Source organism: Phragmites australis, chromosome 2 (assembly GCF_958298935.1).
Source record: "Phragmites australis chromosome 2, lpPhrAust1.1, whole genome shotgun sequence".
Taxonomy (NCBI): domain Eukaryota; kingdom Viridiplantae; phylum Streptophyta; class Magnoliopsida; order Poales; family Poaceae; genus Phragmites; species Phragmites australis.
Genome location: NC_084922.1, coordinates 35,414,069 through 35,435,409, shown reverse-complemented (window position 1 = coordinate 35,435,409; position 21,341 = coordinate 35,414,069). Strand labels below are relative to the sequence as shown.

Sequence of the window (21,341 nt, the reverse complement as noted above, 5' to 3'; positions counted from 1 at the left end):
GCTCAAAGTGGTTCAAATGAGTTTTATCTTTGAATTTAAGTATATGTATGCCGCACTATTAAGAGGGATGCAACATGAGCTAATTTTTATATCTCAGTGCTCAAGAGTTTCTAACCAAACTCATGTGAGAGTTTCTTTTTACAAATCCGGAGCGAAAAGTGTGAAAGTGTCCGAATTAAGTTTTGGAGTATTTATAATTTGATTCTATGTATTTTAGGTCATGAATTTAGTTGGGATGTGTATCCCTCTGAATAAGCTTCCCATAGAGTCTAAAATCGTCAAAATTGGACTTCGGGATCAAAAGTTATCGCCGTTTTTCAGTGGACAGTTCTGCTGAATCCGGATACTCCGGGTTGACCCGGATATTCCAGGTTGTCCGGAGTCTCCGGGGAGAGGTCTCGGTTTGGGCTTTTCAATTGACTCGGTTACTCCGGGTTGACTTGGATACTCCGGGTTCCGGATACTCCGGGTGAGGTTTTGAGTCTGGGTGCTCGGTTTTGCCTTCTTTAACTTACCCGGATACTCCGGGTTGACCTGGAGACTTCGAGTTAGTACAGAAAAGTCTGTAATGGCTAGTTTTTTGAGGTGTCCTATAAATAGCCTCTCACCCCCATCCTTTGGGGTTGCTGCAAGGGCACGAAAGGAAAAAATTGTAGAGCCAAAAGAACTCATTTTCACTCCATTTTAGTGAGAGATTTAACTCACTTGCACTCAATCTTTCAATCTCACAACCCAACTGGCTAGTTTTTTGAGGTGTCCTATAAATAGCCTCTCACCCCCATCCTTTGGGGTTGCTGCAAGGGCACGAAAGGAAAAAATTGTAGAGCCAAAAGAACTCATTTTCACTCCATTTTAGTGAGAGATTTGAGAAGAAAAGTGAGTTGGGTTGTGAGATTGAAAGATTGAGTGCAAGTGAGTTAAATCCAATCTTGAGCACTTGAGTTCATCGGTAAAAAGTTCGATTGCGTTTGTTACTCTTGGAGTTTTGAGCTCCTAGCCGGTTAGGTGTCGTTGGAGAGCTCCCGTGCTTGCGGTGAGCCGCGGGAAAGTTTGTGAAGGCTTCGATTTCGCCTCCGCAAGGGAAGAAATTAAGAGTGTAAGTCAAGCTCAAGTGTGACCGAGCTTGGAGAGGAAAGTGGTTGAAAAATACCCGGCTCATTAGAGCTTCCTCAACGGAGACGTAGGATTCACGGTGGTGAATCCAAACTTCGGGAAACAAATCTTGTGTCTCCTCTCTTGTTCCCTTTCATTTGAGTTCTTACTTAATATTTGTGCATTTTGCTCGATCTACTTATTCGTGTGTATTTGATTGTAGGTTCTCTGTGAGTCTACTCGAAATCATCACTTGGAACACATGATATCACTTGATTTGAGCTAGAACTCTTTAGGCTTACTTTAAATTCAGTTTCGAGCTCAATTCTGTACAGAATCCGAAGAATCCGGATTTACCCGGAGGTTCTGGAACTGTATAACTCGGAGACTCCAGGTTGACTTGGAGTATCCGGTAAACAGTATTTTCAGCCTCGTAAACAGTGTTTTCAGCCTTTTTCAATTAGTGCTTTCTTGCATATCTTTTGTTAGAATTGAGTAATTCTTGCCACCCTAGGATTGTAACTTTCACATTTATTTAGGGTGATTGTGCACTAGTTGAGCCTAGCATATTTAGATTTTTCTCTTGTGAAAAATCCGTTAGTTTATATTCCGCTGCAAGTTTAGACCAACAGTATAATGGGATGAATTTTTGTAAAAACGTCTATTCACCCCTCATCTAGGCAACATCATTGTCCTTTCACTCCAAAGCCATTCATGCAGTGCCTCTTCGATAGGTGCCCTCGAAGGACATGCAAGAAACATCCGTCGCTTTGCTGAAGCCTGTTGCTACTGCCCCAGTGGACCTCGCCACCCTCATACTCAGCGAGTACGAAGATGACAAACAACTAGATCCGCACGTTGCTGTAGACACAGCGAAGGGAGGTGGCGAGGAGTTCAAAGGAGCGAAAGATGCCGAAGGAATAGGAGTTAGGTCACCCTCTAGCTCGTCGTCCTTTAGCTCTTCTGCTAAGTCTAGCTCCTTCGAGGGCCATAGGGCCACTGATACCAAAGGGGAGCAGAGCGGTTTGCTAACTCCACCTCGCCATTCCAGCAAAGGTCCATTTTCTTTTAATGAGGTGCGCAATGCTAAGGTAATCAAAACCGAAGCATTGAAGCTTGCTTCCTTTGCGCCAAGCTCTGGGAAGGTGGAATATGTGAAGAAAATGTTCAGCAGCTTCGCCCTTCCCGAGCTTGAGCTTCAACCTGTGCGGAAGCCTTCCACTAAACTTTTGGACGCTTCGGATGTTGCTACTGGAAAGGTATTTTGTATTGTTATTTTGCTATCATTCGCATACGCATGCTCATACTGTTGTACTGCCATAGGTCATGCTTCTCTCACGTGCTCAACGCAGACATGCGCAGAACCTAGATGCTCGTGTGAAAAATGCCGAAGCTCTAAGGGCCATGTACCAGGCACAGACGGAGAAAGCTGAAGCCCAAAAGAGGGATTACGTGCGGCGGATGAAGGAGGCAGATCTGCGATCGCAAGAGCTCGAATGAGAAGTGGGCGCCCTTCGCTCGGATAAATTAGGCCTAGAAGAAGAGGTAGTTGTTCTTCGCAAAAACTTAACGGCATACGAAGCTAACATGTCAGAGCTTTAAGCCCTCTACAATGCTGAAAAAATTGAAGCCCAACAGCTGCACGAAGAATTAGAGCAGGCGAAGCAGCTGTCTAACAACACTGTTAAAGAGCGGTTAGAGATCTTGGAGATGAAGGTTGTTGCGGCTAGCGAAGCTATCAATAAGACCTTTGAAAAAAATCGGTGCTTCGGCCGTTCCTCCAATGCTTAAGGATGTTCGACTTAGCGGCCTCCTCGGATGGATCAATGATACTAGCAGCAGCCTTCTGCTCGCAGCTCAACCATATGGTGACTTCTACGCCCTGGTCTCAGCCAGAAGCGTAGTCCAATCAATTGAAATGACTAGCTGTGACCATCACACAAAGCTTCAGAAATCATCATTTTGCTATCCTTCGGATATGTCCACTGTGGCTGTGACGAAGGCGTCGAAGGCTACTGCATGATCATTGACCACCAATTACTGGTGTAAATATAGTCGTGAACCAGACCTCCGAGAGATGGAGAACAACCATCTACGAGTAATCTCCTTAGCTACACCTTCAAAAAAAATTTACTATCTACTCGCATATGATCTTTTCGTCTTGCAGGCAAAAACGAAGGGTGGCGCCTCTTCTGCAAGACCTTCTACCCCTCCAACCTCACAAGATACTGCTTCGCAAAACGTTGGGGACACCATAAAGGTGGTCAAAGATAGAGGGTAGGTGTGAGGAATGAGCGATGTGTTGTTTTAGACTTGGAACGCTATGTTGCTTATTGTAAGATATACACTTATTTTTTGTTAAATATTTTGACTGCCATCGCTCTCTGCATAGGTCCTCCCTCCGGACACTGCACATGTAGCCGAAGATGTCATTCCCATCACTATGATGCGGGACAATTTTTTTATGTCCTGTTCTTGTTAGGATTCCTTCTACCGCCGTCACCCAGCCATCGAATTTGATAGGTACTAGAGAGTGAAGTCTAGGGCCTATGATAAGACGAATGCTAAATGTAAAGCATTTTAGGAGTCATTTTGTCCTTCGGTTTTAGAGATTCTGGGGGCTGAGCGAGGAACCCGTAGGATAGCACATAGAGATTTCACGCCTCTGCATACGTTCGTCGAACCGAAACCTGATCCGAAAGACGAAAATTATGGACTCTGGTCTAGTAATTTTCAATTTTGCTACCATCGGGGGCCTGAATCTTCACAAATAATGCAACATATCGAAGATAGAAGTGCTTCACCTACGTCCTAATCTAGCACCTCTTTGTCTAGCTATATTGGATCCCCGTTAGATCCAACACAACCTTTTCATTCTAGTCAGGGCATTACCTGTCAATTTGGTTTCAGCTGATGGTATAAGGACTTTGTAGATCCTGACGTTGATGAATTTACGGAATAAACTTGTTAAGCTTGAAATGATTATTATCTTCGGCCATTACATGTTGAACATATCTACTGGGTTGCTGCTCCCATTATCTTCTGCGTCGTACGGGCAGCTACGTGCGCAAAGCGTCGAAGGAAGGAACTCCATCCCCTTGACTTTTAATCCGTACGAACCTTCGACGGCTACGTGCGTGAAGCGTCGATCGAAAAAACGTCGCCTGTACGACGCTTTTTGGGAGCAGGGAACTTCGTTTCATGCTTCGTTTGACCTTCATGTGTACAGTTAAGATCGCTCTTGACTCCGTCCGGTCTCTTTTATCCTCTAGCACCCAGCATCCACTTAGCCCCGATCACCCACCATCGACCGCCAAGTTGCATCTATCACATGCACACCATTAGACAAGCAAACACATTTTTTTAACTTTAATTCCAGTTAGTCTATAATCAAAATACTCAAACCAAGCTCAAGCAATACAAATCTCGACAAACCAAATCGATAACTTTATCAATCACTCATCACATATAAATTAAGACACATTTTAATTTGGTTTCTCGTTCTTAACATAAGTTAACAAATGAGCTGTATGTTTTAACTTTTTTCTTTTTTTTAAACTTCTTCCCTATCAAATATAATGCAAACGATATTATTTTTAAACTTTTTAATATAATGTCTTAAAATTATCTCTAATTTTTTAAGATTTTTTAATTATAAAATCGGTGTAGACGGATAAGCTCTGAAATCGTAGTTATCGACAGGTAACCGACAAATTTTCAATACACGGCCTAACACACTGTACACGAGTGGAACTCCGCTTGCCTTCTTTGCGAGACACACGGCCCTCCCCTTGCCCAGCTTGCTTGCTCCTCACTCATCTGTCCGCAGTAGTGCCGTGCTCGCCAGATCCGGTGGAAGGTCGAGGACTAGCAGATGGGCGCGGATGGTGACCACGAAGCTCCCCCCAGGCCGCCATGGCCTTCTCGAGAGCACGAGGTGGACGCAGAGGAGAAGGTGAGCTTTTGTAGTAGCTAGCTGCATTTTAATTTGGTGCCTCAAATCTCCATGCTCTGCATTTTTACTCATTCTCCCTTGCTGTTCTTGAGCTTGTTAAGTTGTCCGTGGTGAAGTTCGAAGTAGAGGGACTAATGCATCTTGGCTATGCATTGGTGTTTATGGTTGTTGTTTATAGCTAGGTTCTTTAGAAAAGGTAGGCATGGCATATACCAGTTCGAAGAGGGAACACCGCTTTAGGCTTCTTGAAGACACATTGGTATTGATGATTGTTGTTTCTAGTTAGGTTCTTTCACAAGATAGTCATGGTATATACATCCATGTAAAATCAACGCCCTATTTCATTGAAGTACATGGTCATATAGATGGTGACGGAGCTTGAAGAAGATTGTTAAGAGTGTTAAGCTAAGAGATAGATCCAAATACACACTAAATTTAGTGTTTTAGTATATAGCTGATGAATATTAGAGTTTTCTAAATAAAATTTTTAGCCAAAGAGAGGCCAGGGCCACCTCTGGCCACAAGGAAGCTCCACGCCTGCATATAGAGGGATTTTTGTTTGCAGCATGGTTCCAACTTTCAAGAAACACAGAACGGGAGATTCGTGGCTACTGGCTAGTAAGATTCGTTTTTGTGATGTAAGAATAGCTGACAATACATTTTACTCTCCCTGATTATAAATACACGTTGTTTTAAATAAAACATAGTCTCTCATGCATAATTTTGACAACTATTTTTTTATTAGAATATATATATATTAAATTTGTGATATTATGAAAATATTTTTTTAATAATCTACACATATGATTTTAAGGTTTCCAAACTAAATATTTTTAAAGCTATTGTTTGTTAAAGTTTTAAAATTTTGACCAATTTTTTTTTTAAAATAACATATATTTATGATTAGAGAGAGTATTTTAGTGAGGACTAAGAACATCTTTATGACAATATGAGCTAGTAGTAGTACAAGTTGACCATTAATTGGATTGGTTGTTTTTCATCAGTCTCCAACTGCACCTTATTGCAGATCGGTGGTCACATAGTTGGTTGTACCGCTCTAGTACACCGTAGATTTTGTTGGTGAATGCTAGTTTTGCACTGGATGATGGTGTGCCTTGTTAGCAGCCATTGCATAACCAGTGGCCATCCCTTGTGTTCCCTAGTTCCTCATTGGCTTCACATATATGAGGAATTTAGGAGCCGTAGGAGTTAGGTCGTAGATTGTGATTCTAATCTGAGTCTTTTCTACTCCTTTCATCAATATAGACTACCTGAGGTTGTGTTTTAGTTTTCTCCCAAGAGGCTACAGCGTTGTATACATATCAGGATTGAATTCTGCTCACGTTTAGTTTTTTCTCCTGCTGAAAAGTTATTTGCCAATGTATATTGATAACTTAAGCTTTTGTGGGGTTCAATCCACAACGTAATTAGCATGCCCTGTCTGATGTGTATTGCCATGTGGTCAGCAGGATTAGAATGTTACTTGTTCTACACCGCCTTCTTGTCGGTGATCGTTGTACTTTCTCCTATTGAGACTTACACCTGTGATTATTATTTTCAACAAAAAAAAAAGACAAGACAGGGCTTATAACTACCCCTTTTGAAAGAAGTAAATGAAAATAGTTGTACTTTGCATCCTTATGTTTACAACCCAGTACATCATTAACAAAGCTTGGCATCTCGATACAAAGTCAGAAATGTGCTTTCGGTGCAACAAATGGTTGAAATGGACCATTTCCCCCTAGGAGCATCTCCAACAGCCACGTTATCACATCCTCAATCACCAAAATAGCGTATGTAGCGCAAAAAATCATCCTCCAACAGAGACACTATAGCACACGCTATTTCTAGAGCCCCTCCAAATCGTGCTCCCCGCATGTCAAATATGGTGTGTCCTCTCGGGCTGCCATCGAGCAACCGCCGCCTTCCCTCCCGCCTTCCCCATCAACTAGCTGCCCGCAGGGTCCCGATTCAGCCCGCATGCCCATGGTCGTGCGCTACCTCCTGAGCCCCAGACCCAGAGCCATCCATGGAAGAGTATTGGCCGCGTCGGTTGCTGGCGGGCGAGCGATTCATCGGAATGTTCTCATCATTGTTGCCCTCGTCTTTCCCGATGGAGCCCTCCTTCATCACTGGGGACATGCTCCATGAGGACGAATTCCTCTTCTTGTCACCGGATGCGCCGCCACATCACGAGCCTATCCACCCCCAAATCGGATGGATCTTCAACGGATTCCAACGTATCTCTTCGGGAAAAGCTTATTTGATTTGGATTTCGTTTGGATTCATGAGGGATCGGGTCTCTATCCCTTTGATTCATCTCTATCTCTAACCATGCCTATATATGGAGGGGAGGCGTCAGTTGAGAAGGGGGATCCATCTATTTTTGCTTTGGCCGAAGCCCAACTGTTGCCGCCTCGATCAAACCGATGTGTCACCACTGCTTCCATCGTTGTCGCCATCGTTGCCCTTTTGTCGTCAATGGCGCTCGGTTCCATCGTCCTCATTGGTAAGTCGGGTGTTGGTGTGCGTGCTTGAGCTTCTGCCTTCCTGGTTATCGATGCTTGCGGAGTTTAGCTCCGGTCGACCGAGTGGTTGTGGCCGTCAAGGTAGCTCCGGTTCGATCTACATTGTTTTCTTGTGGTTGCGGAGTTTAGCTCCAACTCATCGCTGTGGCCGTCAAGGTAGTTTTGGCCATGTTGGTGCTCTTGGTTTGTCTCCGTCTTATTGGTGTTCTGTGTGGCATCGCTGGTGTCGAGTCGGTCTGATCTACGATGATCCCGCTGCCATTGAGATGTCTATGCTCCAGCGCGCACATGTGTTTCCCGCCACCGTTGAGATTTGTGTGCTCCGGTTGAATATATGTTCATCGTTGTTGAGATTTGTGTGCTCCGGCTAGGTATGTGTTTATCGCCGTTGAGGTATTTGTGTCTTGTGGTCTCTCTCTATTCACCATTGTGCGTTCAGGAGATGACCCACTAACTCCCTTAAGAGCAACCAAGAGCACACAAATATATGGTTAGTTAAAATAAATTATTAAAATATAGGATAGTGAAATATGAAGGGTAAAATATAGATAGTATGTTGAAGTGGGAAGAGAAATGGAAGATGAATCTTTTTGAAATATGGAGGGTACAATATATGGTTGGAGTTGCTCTAAGCTATCATTGCTTATGTCATTTTTTACTTTTGATTTGATATATCATTGAATTGTACCCCAGATAGCACGCAGGCTTAATAGATTTTTGTGGACCCCATAGGTCCTTCTTTGAACCCATTGTCTTTAGCTTTTTCATGCAGATGATCTGCACGCTCTATTTATGGGATCCGCATGGCAAAGTCAGAGGTGCTACAGTAATTCGTGAGTGTATAAACAGCATGATGCAGTTTGTTACTGTAGCAACAGTTCTGTTGGAAAGGGTACTGTAGCAGTATTGTATCACTGAAATTCGGACCATCCCTTCGTGATCTGACGGACGAGAAAGCTTGAACTGCAAATTATTGTAGCACCTCTGATTTTACCGAAGCAAAATCATAGGATACGAATCCATATTTATGGGCCTCTTAAGCATTGACTTATTTAGTCACTTTAAGAGGTTATACAAAAGGAACTCGTGGTACCAATATTTTGCTGTACTCTCTCCGTTTTCGAATTTGATGTCCTACAATTTGTGTCATCAAACTTTCTAAAGTTTGATTCACAAGCTTGTAAGGTTTGCCGCCAATATGTTTAAAGCTATACATATTGGCTAGATGAAAACTATATTACTTGTATTGTCATTAAAAATACTTTCACAATATTATAGTTTTACTGTAGGATATCGATATAAATTTATAAAATATAATGGTTAAAGTTTCATCTCGAAATTATGAAAAGTCAAAAAGATCAAATATAAAACGATGCCAATAATGTATATTGGGAGTCTGACAGTGCTGATTTTTTGAAGATTTATTTTGAGCGGATAGAAGCAGTTTTGTTAACCTATGTTGTTTACATGTAAACATGGTAAGGTCTACAAAGTTTTCTTTAGGTTCTTTTTTATATCTCTATTGCACCAACAATGCCCTTTTGCAGTCAGAACTTGGTACAACAATACTTGCTAATTTTGATAAATTAAGGAATTGATTCTGCTGTTGATGCTTGCAAAAAGTTTGCGTTAACTATCGAGTGGCAATTTCTGGCAGAAGGAAATATTGGACTGTGTAGTGAGTTACCATGCACATTCTTTTCTGCGCACTTCCTTTCTAAGTTTTTCCTTTTCCCCTCTCCCCTAAAAAAAGGTTTTTCTGTATTGAAAAGATCTTTTAGTTATTACTAATAACTCAAATATGTTTCAGCCCAAAATCTTCTTTCTCAGGCAGACATGTAGGCTCTGCTGCGACGATTTCTTGTTGTCAAATTGTTATGCTTAAGTTGTGGCTGACAAAAAACGTAATCCTGTAGGCAAACCGTTTATCCACATGCCTTTACCATGCACATGAAGTTGTCCTCATCTTCTTGTTCTTATGCATGTGTTTGTTTAGTAAAATAGTGTGGGAGTATAACTTGAGTTCTGAGCTCCCTCTTGAGGCAATTGGTGGTTGGATGGATTATTTCCAATGGTCTTTAGCATCTACGCTAGTTCCAGTGCTTTGGTTGTCTAGCTAGTATATTAATGATATGTTTGGCATGACACTAACTTCAGAATTCATAAATAGAGTTTGTAAACTAAAATAAAGTGGTTTATATATTTATTTTTAGTATAAAATATAAACAGTATATCTCACCCAAACATCTCCAATTTGTCCTCAACTTCAATTTCAAGAATTCCTGAAGCTAGGAATACCTTACCCTGAGAATTGTTAAGAGTTAGAACTCTACCAAACAGACTCTAAATCAAACAATTACCATTGCAATCAAACTTTTTTTTATCGGCACTGTAATCAAACTTGACAATGGTGCTTGCTCACTTGCAGGTCCCCAAGTCCATGGTGTTGAGAGCCGCCTGATAAAGGCCAATCGTGACGCCTGCTCGCGCGAACGTGGAGGGGTAGCAGGGAATGGCTGGAGAGGTAGGGAATGAAGCATCTTGGTCCGGGAGCGTACACATAGTTTTCTTTTTTGCGTGTAACACCGACAATATACCAGATAAACTTTTCCAGTTTTTCAGGCAGAGGTTAGTAGCAGTAGTACGTAGCTAGGCAAATTCTTTCAATGGCGATTGTGCCGCAAATCTTCATGATGGACACCGATGAGAATGTGTCGGTTCTTTGCTATCCCAATCATATTCTTGGTCCACTCACTCCAGCGGCAGCGAGTCTGTCGTGCCGTGTCGGCGCGACGGTGGCCATGCCGGCACAGCAGCACGGCTACATGGGCACCGTGGGCACGGGCGAATACTACGTTCGTCAGCAGTCGGCACGACGACGGCATGGTCGGCGTTGGTGGCAGTGGCCGGCCACCGCCCGGCATTTGGAAGGGGGGAGGGGAACACGCGCGTATGCCGTAAGCGCGGCGGAAAGCTGCAATGTCCGGTACGCATGTGCTGGCGTGCGTTGCCGTGTGTCGGCACTCTGCAGCACATGTCCCGTGCTCGCACGCGGAACTGCAGAAGAAACGCTGGCTCGGCTCAGCGAAGGGCCGGGCCCGGCCGGGGTCAGACGTTGTTGCACTGCGAGCTGAGATTTGGTTGGTTTGAATCCCTCCCGAAAAAAGAAGAGAGAATTGGCTCAAATAACACAGATTCTGAGATGATATTCCCTCCGTTTACAAATACTTGTCACTGTTTTTTACTGTAACAAAATTTGACCGTACGATTTTTTATATAAAATATAGATAGTTAAAAATATATAATACTAGTAAAGTTTGTTTCATAATAAATTTAATAATATAAAAGTTTAGTATATATTAATCTGTTTTAGAAAAAATGTATAGTCAAATTTGCTAAAATGAAAACTCAGTGACTAAGTATTTGTAGACTGAGGGAGTATGTCAGTACAGGTAGTCGGGTATGTTGCCCAGGTGTCATTCTCTCCCTAGCTTGCCGTAGGTTAAAGCCAAAGCTCAGATGAGACAGGTAAGCTACATTCTCTTCTGACAGGTAAGCTACAATTTTACATAGATGTGAATATGTGATCACGTGAAACAACCATTCCCTTAAATGTATGCCCACCTCAGGTTCCTCATAGACTTGGATAGTAGAAATTAGGTGTCATCTTTTCATGTGTTCAACTCAATACTGTCTTGAGTCCAGTCCTGTCCAGTGCATGCGTTCCAGCCATCCATGCCATGCATGGTTCATCCAGAAGAGCACTTCGAATCAATACTATAGGCATATTTGATAGAACTATTTCTGATCTAAATTTTTTGTGGTGAGTGATTCTACGAAGAAAGTGATTTTATATTTGAAAATAATTTTCTACTAATTCTCTAAAATAAAATATATGGAGAAAGTGATTCTATGCGGAAAGTGAATAAAAAAGAGCTGCTTTTTTAGCTCTCAGCTTCAAGTTCATTTCAGATAATCACTCCCGCAGATTCCACTCAAGGAACTAAAATCTAAAAGCTGTTGTTTAGCAGAACTCTTCCCTGATTCCAGTCGAGAAGTTGATCTGAGAGCTCAAACAATCCCTATATACTATGAGATTGGCGCGCTCATAGTACCCATGCTACTGTAGCAGGTGGGGCCCCACCGTTGTGTGCTGCAGCTACTGTAGTAGGTGGGCCCACCACCGTGTGTGTATATGTATATATATAATATACATATATGTATAATATAATTTTTTTGAGAAATTTCAGAAAAATATGAAAGGAAAATTAGTTATGTAGATAAATCAATTGAAAGAATTTAAAATGCAAAGGAAAATACAAAAACTCAAAAAAAATATGATTTTTTTGTTAGGTTCATATTACTGTCGTAGCTATTGTTCACGAATAAATTATGTATCTACATATAAATATATATATATATACAAATATATATATTTATAATTATATATTTATATATGTATATTACATGCATGAGTCCATAAAAAATCAACGTTCCCCATCCGATAACATATACTAACATGAAAAAATCAACATGCTCCCATGCCACTGCTAGCTGTTACTGTTGCTTAGCATAAAAATCTAAAATAAAAGAAAAAAATCTCAAATTAAAAAAATACGAAAAAATTTGTTAGGTTCATATTACTATCGTAGCTATTGTCCACTAATATATTATATATCTATATATAAATGCATATGCATACAAACATATACAAATATATATTTATATATGTATATTACATACATGAGTTTAGAGGAAATCATCGTCCCTCCTCTGATAACATATACTAACGGTGGAAAAATCAGTACGCACCTAGGCCACATGTTACTGTAGCTCTAACATAACATTTATTCGAGATGGTGCTAACCCAAATAGGGTCGTCGTTGCCATAATGTTGCCCACCTCGGCCGTCGTTTCCTCACATGTGCCTCGCCGCATCCGCTCCCGACACGCCGCCTGCTATCCGATTCGAGCTACCACCGCCACCGGCTCCCTACGCCGTGTGCGCCTATCCGAGATCGAAGAAGACACGGTCGGTGAACGTGCGCCCAAGGTTCGGCTCCTCCGCTGGGGGTGTGTTGTGCGCGTGCGTCCTATGAATCCATCCAAAAAAAAAAGAGGGTTGTTGTTTCTGTTCATGTCTGCCTTCATGGCATCCTTTAGGAGTCCAGGTGCCATTCGGCCCCGCGCTGCCTGATCTTCTTCAATGGCACCAACTGGGGAGAGTTTGTGTTTCACATGGAAATCCACATAAGTGGTCAGCAGCTATGGGGCTATCTCACCGGCGAGCGGGCACATCCTCCTTGTTCTGCTCTTTCGACTCCACCTAGTTACCCATCGGAGATTGATGATGATATCAAAACCACACTTCTTGACGCTTTCGAGACTGAGATGGAGACTTACCAGTCTGACCTCGCCATCTACGAGACCTGGCTACATAAGGAGGCATGTGCCAAAAGGCGTTCTTGTTTGCGAGCATGGAGGTTGAGCTCCCGATGTCTCTTAAGGGCATCGCCACTACGCAGCTAATATGGGCACACCTGTGCCGCAGTTACGAGATTCTTAACAAGGCGATGTACCTTGCTGTAGTGGAGGAGGCTCAGTCACTTCTTCAGCTGGACTCCGCTGTGGAGGAGTTCCGCCGTCAAATACTAGCAGTTTGGCACCGCCTCGACAGCTTGAGTGTAGAGTTCTGTGGTGCTGGCACTTGCACGTGCTGTGACCGCCACATGAGTCAGAGAGAGACTCTTTGGCTTCACGAGTTCCTCTCCCTGCTCTGTCTTAAGTTTGAAACAGTTAGATCACAGCTACTAACACATCGTCCGCGCCCATCGCTTGATGAGGCGATGCCTAAGCTGCGGGTTGAGGAGACACGTCTTCGAGCTAGAGGTGTGAGCAGGGTTTAGCAGTCTGCCTCCATCCTGGTTGCTTGAGTCCATTCTTGGCTCCCACACCTTCCTAGGTGCCTCCGTCTCCTTCGACGCCACAACTCTCCCCAGTGGTGGCGGGGCCCCTTCTAGTGTCGTATGCTACTAATGCGATAGGCCTGGGCACCTTGCTAAGGCATGCCGTAAGAAGCAGCGTGACAAGCAGGCACGTTATGGTGGCCGCTCCTCTCAAGGGTCAGGTGGACCCTTCACTCAGTCGAGTTCTCTCGTGGTGTCTGCTGTTGAGCAGGAGGTCCTCGCGCAATTCCGCTGTCTGACTACTGTAGCTTCTACCTCAGCACCGAGGACTAGTTCTCAGGCTTCTGGTTCCACACCAACTCCTTCTTCCCACACATGTATATCATCCAAATGGTTTCTTGATTCCGGTGCCTCCTTTCACATGACTCCAGATTCGACTCGTCTATCTTTTGTGTCGTCTCCCAGCTCACCACTCATAGTTCAGACTGCGGATGGCACCTCCTTTCCTATTGCAGGATAGGGCATTCTCTCTACTTCCTTTTATGTTCCTATAGTTTCTCATGTTCCTAAATTCACCATGCAGCTTTTGTCTGTTGGTCAGATCACTGATCATGGATGTCATATCATTCTTGAGGCTGACTCTGGTTGTGTTCAGGATCTTCGTTCTGGGCTTCTGGTGGGGTCTGGTCCTAGGCGTCATGACTCTTAGCACCTCTAGAAGCTTCATTGACTGCGTCTTCCTTCTGCTATTTTGAACAACCAGTCATCCAGTTCTCCTGCCTTCATGTCAACTGCTTCCTCTATCACCACTTTTGCACAATGGCATCTCCGTTTAGGACATCTCTTAGGTTCTAGACTTGCCACCTTGGTGAGTAATGGTGTCTTAGGTCCTGTTTCTAGTAACGTTGCTTTTCATTGTACGGATTGCAAGCTTGGTAAATAGCTGTAACTCCCTTATCTTTCTAGTAATTATGTATCTCAGTGTCCTTTTGATCTTATTCACTCTGATGTACGGGGGCATTCTCCCTTCATTTCAAAAGGGGGTCACTCATATTATGTGATCTTTGACAATGATTATTCGAGATTGACTTGGATTTACCTTATTTCTTCTCATGGCCGTTCCTTTTCATTTACCAGCAATTTGCTACTATGATTTATACTCAGTTCGACTCTATCATTCAAGCTTTTCATGCCAACTCTGCTGGTGAGTACATCTCAGATGCTCATTGTCGCTATCTCATTGATCAGGGCACTCTTGCTCAGTTCTCCTATCCTATGCTCATGCTCAGAATGGAGTTGCAGAGCGCAAGCATTGTCACATTCTCAAGACTGCTCGTGCTCTTCTGATCTCTTCCGGAGCCATCCTCTGTTCTTCAAGGATGTACTCCTTATGAGCACCTCTATGGCACACCTCTTGGCTATAGTGTCACCTTTGGTGCTTTGGATATGTCTGCTATGTTCTTCTTTCACCTTGTGAGCGCACTAAGCTGACTGCTCAGTCAGTTGAGTGTGTTTTTCTTGTCTACAGCACAGAGCACAAGGGTTATCGTTGTTATGATCCAGTTGCTCGTCAGATGAGGATATCTCGGGATGTCACCTTTGATGAATCATGTTCTTACTATCCTCGTTCTTCCACAAGTTCTCCATTCACTTCAGCAGAGTCTCTCTCTTTCCTGACTCTTCCTAATTTGTTTTTTTTTTCCGCTACCATCCTCACATCTTTCGTTGTCATCCTACTCCACACAACCACCACTCTCCCAAGCTCCTTTGCCGCAGTCGCCATCATCTCCACACTCACCACCTTCCGCTCCACCTTCAGTCGGTTCACCACCTCCTCCGGTGATTCCTCCTCGTAAGATCACTCACTTCTACGCTCATCGTCCTCGACATCCTCCACCGCCTGACTCCTCTCCGTCTCTTCTCAGTTTTGCTCCGGAGTCTCCACCTCGGTATGATCTATGTGATCGTCATACTATTTAGCCACCTAAGCGCTATGGCTTCACAACTGCTGCTCACCGAGCCCACGACCTATCGAGAGGCCATTGTTCACTAGGAGTGGCAGCATGTTATGGCTGTGGAGATTGCCGCTTTGGAGCGTACTAGCACTTAGGATCTTGTTCCTTTGCCCTCCCATGTCACTCCTATCACTTGCAGGTGGGTCTATAAGGTCAAGACCCGCTTTGATGGCCCCCTTGAGCACTACAAGGCTAGTCTTGTGACTTGTGGTTTTCAGCAGGAACACGACCATGACTATGATGAGACTTTTGCTCAAGTTGCTCACATGACCACTATTCGAACTCTTCTGGCTGTTGCCTCTGTTTGCCAGTGGTCCATCTCTCAGCTAGACATCAAGAATGCTTTTCTCAATGGTGAGCTGCATGAGGAGGTTTACATGCAGCCATCACCAGGATACTATGTTCCTGATAGCATGGTTTGTCGTCTACGTCGTTCGTTATATGATCTCAAATAGGCTCCTTAGGCTTGGTTTGAGCACTTCTCTTCGGTTGTTACTGATGCTAACTTTAAGCCTAGCAACCACGACCCATATCTCTTTATTCACACTTCTTCTCATGGTCGCACGCTTCCTCTATATGTTGATGACATGATTATCATGGGTGATGACTCTCAGTTCATTGAAGGCTCTAAAGAAGCGTCTCAGTGACAAGTTCTTAATGTCTTACTTGGACCCCTTTCGCTATTTCCTTGGGATCGAGGTCTCTTCCATGCTTAACGGCATCTACTTTCTCAGGAGAAGTACATTCAGGACCTTACTTGTGCTGCTCTCACCGATCATCGCACAACTGAGACACCTATGGAGCTTGGTGTTCACCTGTGGCCCACTGACAGTGAGCCTCGTGCAGATCCCACTCGCTATCGCCATCTAGTTAGGAGTCTTGTCTATCTTAGGATCACTCGTACTGACATTTCTCACTCTGTTCACATCCTAGTCAGTTTGTTTCTGCTCCTACTCAGCTACATTACACCCACCTTCTGCGTGTTCTGCGCTACGTGTGGCACCACTTTTCGTCATCTCTTCTTACCTCACTCCAACTTACTCCAACTTCAGGCGTACTCTGATGTGACCTGGGCTAGTGATCACTCTGATCGTCGTTCGCTCTCTACCTAATACGTCTTCCTTAGATCCTCTTTGATTGCCTAGAAGACCAAGAAGCAGACGACAGTTTCTCGTTTGAGTGCAGAGGCTGAGTTATGAGCTATGGCGACGTTGATAGCTAAGGTCACCTGGTTACAATGGCTACTTGCGGATTTCGGTGTGCCAGCTACTGCACCGACTCCTCTCTCTTTTGACAACACTTGTGCGATTAGTATTGCTCCGGATCCAGTGAACCATGAACTCACCAAGCACATTGGGGTTGATGCTTTCTATATGCGATCGTAGGTGCAAGATCAGGTTGTGACTCTTCAGTATGTGCCTTTAGAGCTTCAGTTAGCTGACTTCTTTATAAAGGCACAAACAAGAGCTTAATATGGATATTTTCTCTCCACACTCATTGTTGTTGATTCACCATGAGTTTGAGGGGGAGGAGGTGTTAGATGTATATGCATAGTGTGTACTTACTCTCCAGTATAGGGTGCTTTCTGCATATGTACCATACCCATACCCTGTATCTCCCTTTTTGGGCATAACAATACATCTGAGTTGTCCAGTTCAACAATAACTATATAGGCCCTCATAAATTAAGTAGGTTCAAATGCATAGCATAGAATATCCTGAGTCCCAACAACACTGCCATTGAAATTGATTCAAGATTTACTGCTGAGAACAAGAGGGCAAATTCAACAGAATAAAATACGCTACTAATTAACAGATGCCATTACATGGATAGTCCTTGTATTTTTAGTAAGAGACGTAAAGTGGTTGAAGGTAAACAAAATTGGCATTAAAACTAATAACAATAAGGATTATTATTGAGAACTAAAGACATAGAAAAACTAGTTGGCTACAAGACTTCAATAATCATGGTCCACAGGTCTCAATTCCAGCAAATGGTGCGTCCAAGTTCCAACATCTAATAAAATATTTGGTACTTTCATGCCTCCTTCATCAATAGTGACCATACAGTTCAAAACATGAGTTCAACTTTATAATAGGCATTCATAAGTAGTTCTACCATGGCAACTGTTGTTATAATCATAGAAAATTATTTATACATAATTTTCCTGGTAAAACTTATCAAGTGACTCGAAATGCCAATGCATGCTATTCAGGTTGTTGGTACTCTCATCTGTTGAGGACACAACTAAATATCATTCAAAAACAGACACTGTAGATTGTAGAACTACTATATTATTTAACACCTTAACTGCACCACATAGGTTTGTGCTTTAGTGCCTTTTATGGTTTTCTCACATAGACAAACAAACGGCAAGAAAGTATACAATGACAAGCTTTTGTCAACTTTTTCTCGCCGGAACATCTCGTGCATGCACATCTTCAACAAGGGCTATGATAAAAAGGATATGGGAAATAAACTGGAAGCAGTGCAGTGGTTCCAGTGTATTCACCTATTTAGTTTGGCACCACAATAAGTTCGTCACCACGTGGTGCATTGTCATCTGCATGATCACCTGAACCGGCAACTGCAGAAGCACAAGGGAAAACAATCACTATTTAAGTAAACATGAATCTTTACAACAGTTAAAAGAGAGTATATGGTAAGACTTTGATACCTTCTGTGTCTTCTCGTAACCAATCTTGTGCACACACCAATCCCTGAACTGTTAAAGGGTCCATAGTACTGAGATACTCATTTAGTGTACGGGCTTCACTGTCCAAAGGGATGATAGATACAGGGATAGCTAAAATATCACGAGCCATTTGAGAAAGTACAGGATACTTGGCTGCAAAGGACTTCCACCATCCCAGGATGTCAAAATTATCCTGATTTCCTTCTTTTTGACGATAGACTGCTTCCTCGAGATACATCTCTAAGTCAGACTTCAAGGATTGGCCTGATGATGTCTCCTGTATATACTGATCGAGTCCCCGTCGAGCATCAGATAATGTGATACGAGAGAAGGTCTTAGAATCATCCCCATTGCTGTACCCAGAGCCCATGCAAGAGCCACTGTTCCTAGAGTAACAGATAACAGATGGATTCTTCCATGAATCTGATGATTGATGTTTGTAATCATTATACAGATTGTGAAAGGTATTCTGAATGACATCTATCATTGTCTTCGCTGTAAATTGCTCATCAGCATAAATGAGCCTAAAAAAGTATTCAAGGGACTTCATCTTGTAACGAGGATCAAGAATAGATGCAAATGCCATTACAGGCCTAGTAAGATCCCAGAAGCCCTCAAATTTAGAGAGCATCTGGCTAGCCACTTTGGCAACAACAGGAGACGGACTATTGCGCCAGGTTCTCAAAAGAACATGAATCTCACACATCTCATTAAAATAGAGATTTGCAGTTGGGTTTTCCACTGGAAACTTCTCCATAGCATGATAGACTACATCTAGTATTTCAGTGAGGGCTTTCACATCAGCCCAATCATTAGCAGCCAGAAAAGCATCATAGTGTCCTTCCTGTTCTGCCAAGCGCACAAGCACATCATGATAGTAGCATGCAGACTCAAACATTAAATAAGAGGTAGACCAGTTATCAGGAGAATCAACAACTAACAGCTTTTGATCCATATGAAGCGCCTTTGCAATATCCCGAAACTTTTGGAACCTTTCAAACTTCACATAGTTAATCATCTTGCGGACCCTACCGGATATATCGGATGCCTGTTCCCAGCTTTCTTGGATTGTGAGATTTAGAATATATGCACAAGAGCGAACATGGAACAGATCCCCATTTAATAGAAGTCTCCTAGGCTGCAGAACTTTCAGAAGCTCTCTGGCAATAATTTCACCGCCAGTGCAGTTGTCTAGTATAACAGCAGCTAGCTTTCTGTCAATACCCCAACTGTGCAACTTCTCTAGAATGAGATTAGCAATCTGATCAGCTGTAAAAGGTGCCTCCATATTGACAAAGTTGAGAATTTTTTTCTTAACTTTCCACTCATCATTGGCATGGTCAATGTAGTGGCAGGTCAAGCACAAGTAGTCCATCTGTGTATTCGACCGCCACATATCAACTGAGATGCTAACCCGGCAGGGGGTCTTAAAGAGCACATCTTGTAGCTTAATCCTCTGACCTTCATATATTTCCATGCTATCAGCCCTCACTGTGTCATACGACACCATCCTAAACTGAGGCTGGAGGTTCTTGACAAACTTTTGGAAGCCCACATCATCCACTATTGAAAACCGGTAGCCATGCTGGACAATCATGCGCACAAGGTCTCGGCGGCTGAGTTCTTGATCAAAGTGTGTGCCCTTGTTGTCATGGTCCTCGCCAGAGGTGTGGCCATCACCAGACCGCCCATCAGTGGACGTTTTGCTGTGGAGAATACGGCGCACAACAAGTTTTCGTCGCTTACCAGCACGGCGTGTGGAGGTGGTGGTGCAGATTGCGAGGTGGTTGCGCAGGTGCGTGGTGCCTGACCGGCTCGTTGCTGTGAGCTGCTTCTTGCAGTGGTTACAGACAGCAACGCAGTTGCCATCGGCACGGCGCTCCTTCGTGAAGTCCTGCCAAACTGCAGACCGCAATTTGCGTGCCCGTGGATTGTGAACCACAGGCACAGGCACCACTGCATTGCTCACCGAGCCAGGAATTGGCACTTCCATTGCTGTTGGCTCCAGCATGCTATAGCGTATACGATCATCCACTGCAGCACATCCCGAGAACTGCATCATATAACAATAGCAAAGGAAAAGCTCTCATTTTTTTCTCTCTTTTACCAGAAAGAAAAGATGAACAAAAACTAAAGACTGTCTTCGTTATCCAACTATACCTTTCGTCATACACCGGAAAGCAATCGGCAACCTTTCACCCATAATCAGACCAAAATCTCGCCAAGCTATCTCCTAACTCAAAGACTGCAAAGCTAGCTTGAATGCATGCGCAGCTACAACTTCGCGGAAACTGCTAATATGCTAAGCAAGCAACATTGCACAAGCACTAATGAACGCCTCTGACATCTTGACATCAGAGAAACACTACTAATATTCCGCGATACGATACAAGCTGCCATGCCGCTCGGTCGAAGAAAAAAACACGAGTGCACCTCCTTGCACATCCTGCGCAGATCCCTAATCCCTCAAAACCACGACACAATCAGCTCCAACGATCAAGCTATCTCGCAAACCCCCGCCAAATCGGGGCCCAGCAGGGTCCAATCCCCCCACACTCTTACAGTCAAACCCCAGGAATAGGGCATGGAATAGCTCATCGACCGCGCCTTTTAGATAGGGTTTATGGCCCGGGTAAGCGGATCCGGTAAGGAGGAACAGGCAGGAGGGGGGAAAGGAGACTGACCTCGTCGGTGGCGGCGGCGGCGGCCGGAGGCGAGCGGTGGTGGGTCGGGGTCGGGGGGAGGGGACCCGCAACCCGATCCGGCGGGGGCTTAGCAGATCGGAGCCGGGGGACGACGCGTGGGTTGAGACCCATTCGGGCGTGCGGGGCCGTGGTTTTGTTGCCGTGGTGGGTTTCGGGTCCGCGCCTGCGCGAATGGACGGCTGCGATGCAAGCCAGGCGGCTGCGGTGGATGGGTGCTTGGGTTGGGTTTGGGGACGGGCGGGTGCTGGTGGACCACCTGGACGGAGGTGCGGAAAACGGAATCCGAGCCCGTTGACGGATTTGGCTTGGGTTGGGTCGGATTCAACTGGATGCATTTGATTGGATCGGATGCCTTAATGCGGCTTCTACTTAACATCGTTAGCCTATACGGGCCCTGAAATTTTTGGGATACCCTACCCCATATATATCCCAAACAGACGAAGTG

The 21,341-nt window shown here is 43.9% G+C and overlaps 1 protein-coding gene across 3 annotated transcripts; it reads right to left on the bottom strand.

The window, feature by feature from the left end:
• Positions 1 to 17,584: 17,584 nt before the first annotated feature.
• LOC133908551 (zinc finger BED domain-containing protein RICESLEEPER 1-like) lies at positions 17,585 to 21,034 on the bottom strand. 3 transcript variants are annotated; one of them, XM_062350623.1, is made up of 3 exons: positions 20,876 to 21,034; positions 18,174 to 20,244; positions 17,585 to 18,083 (listed from the first exon to the last, which is right to left on the bottom strand). In XM_062350623.1, exons 1-3 carry the CDS (start codon positions 21,005 to 21,007, stop codon positions 18,013 to 18,015), a joined length of 2,274 nt encoding a protein of 757 aa, XP_062206607.1. In that variant the 5' UTR covers positions 21,008 to 21,034; the 3' UTR covers positions 17,585 to 18,012. The 3 variants fall into 3 exon arrangements, with proteins under 3 accessions (XP_062206607.1, XP_062206610.1, XP_062206608.1); XM_062350626.1 differs by having other exon boundaries at positions 18,174 to 20,225; positions 20,876 to 20,986; XM_062350624.1 differs by lacking the exon at positions 20,876 to 21,034 and adding an exon at positions 20,352 to 20,839 and having other exon boundaries at positions 18,174 to 20,225.
• Positions 21,035 to 21,341: the final 307 nt, after the last annotated feature.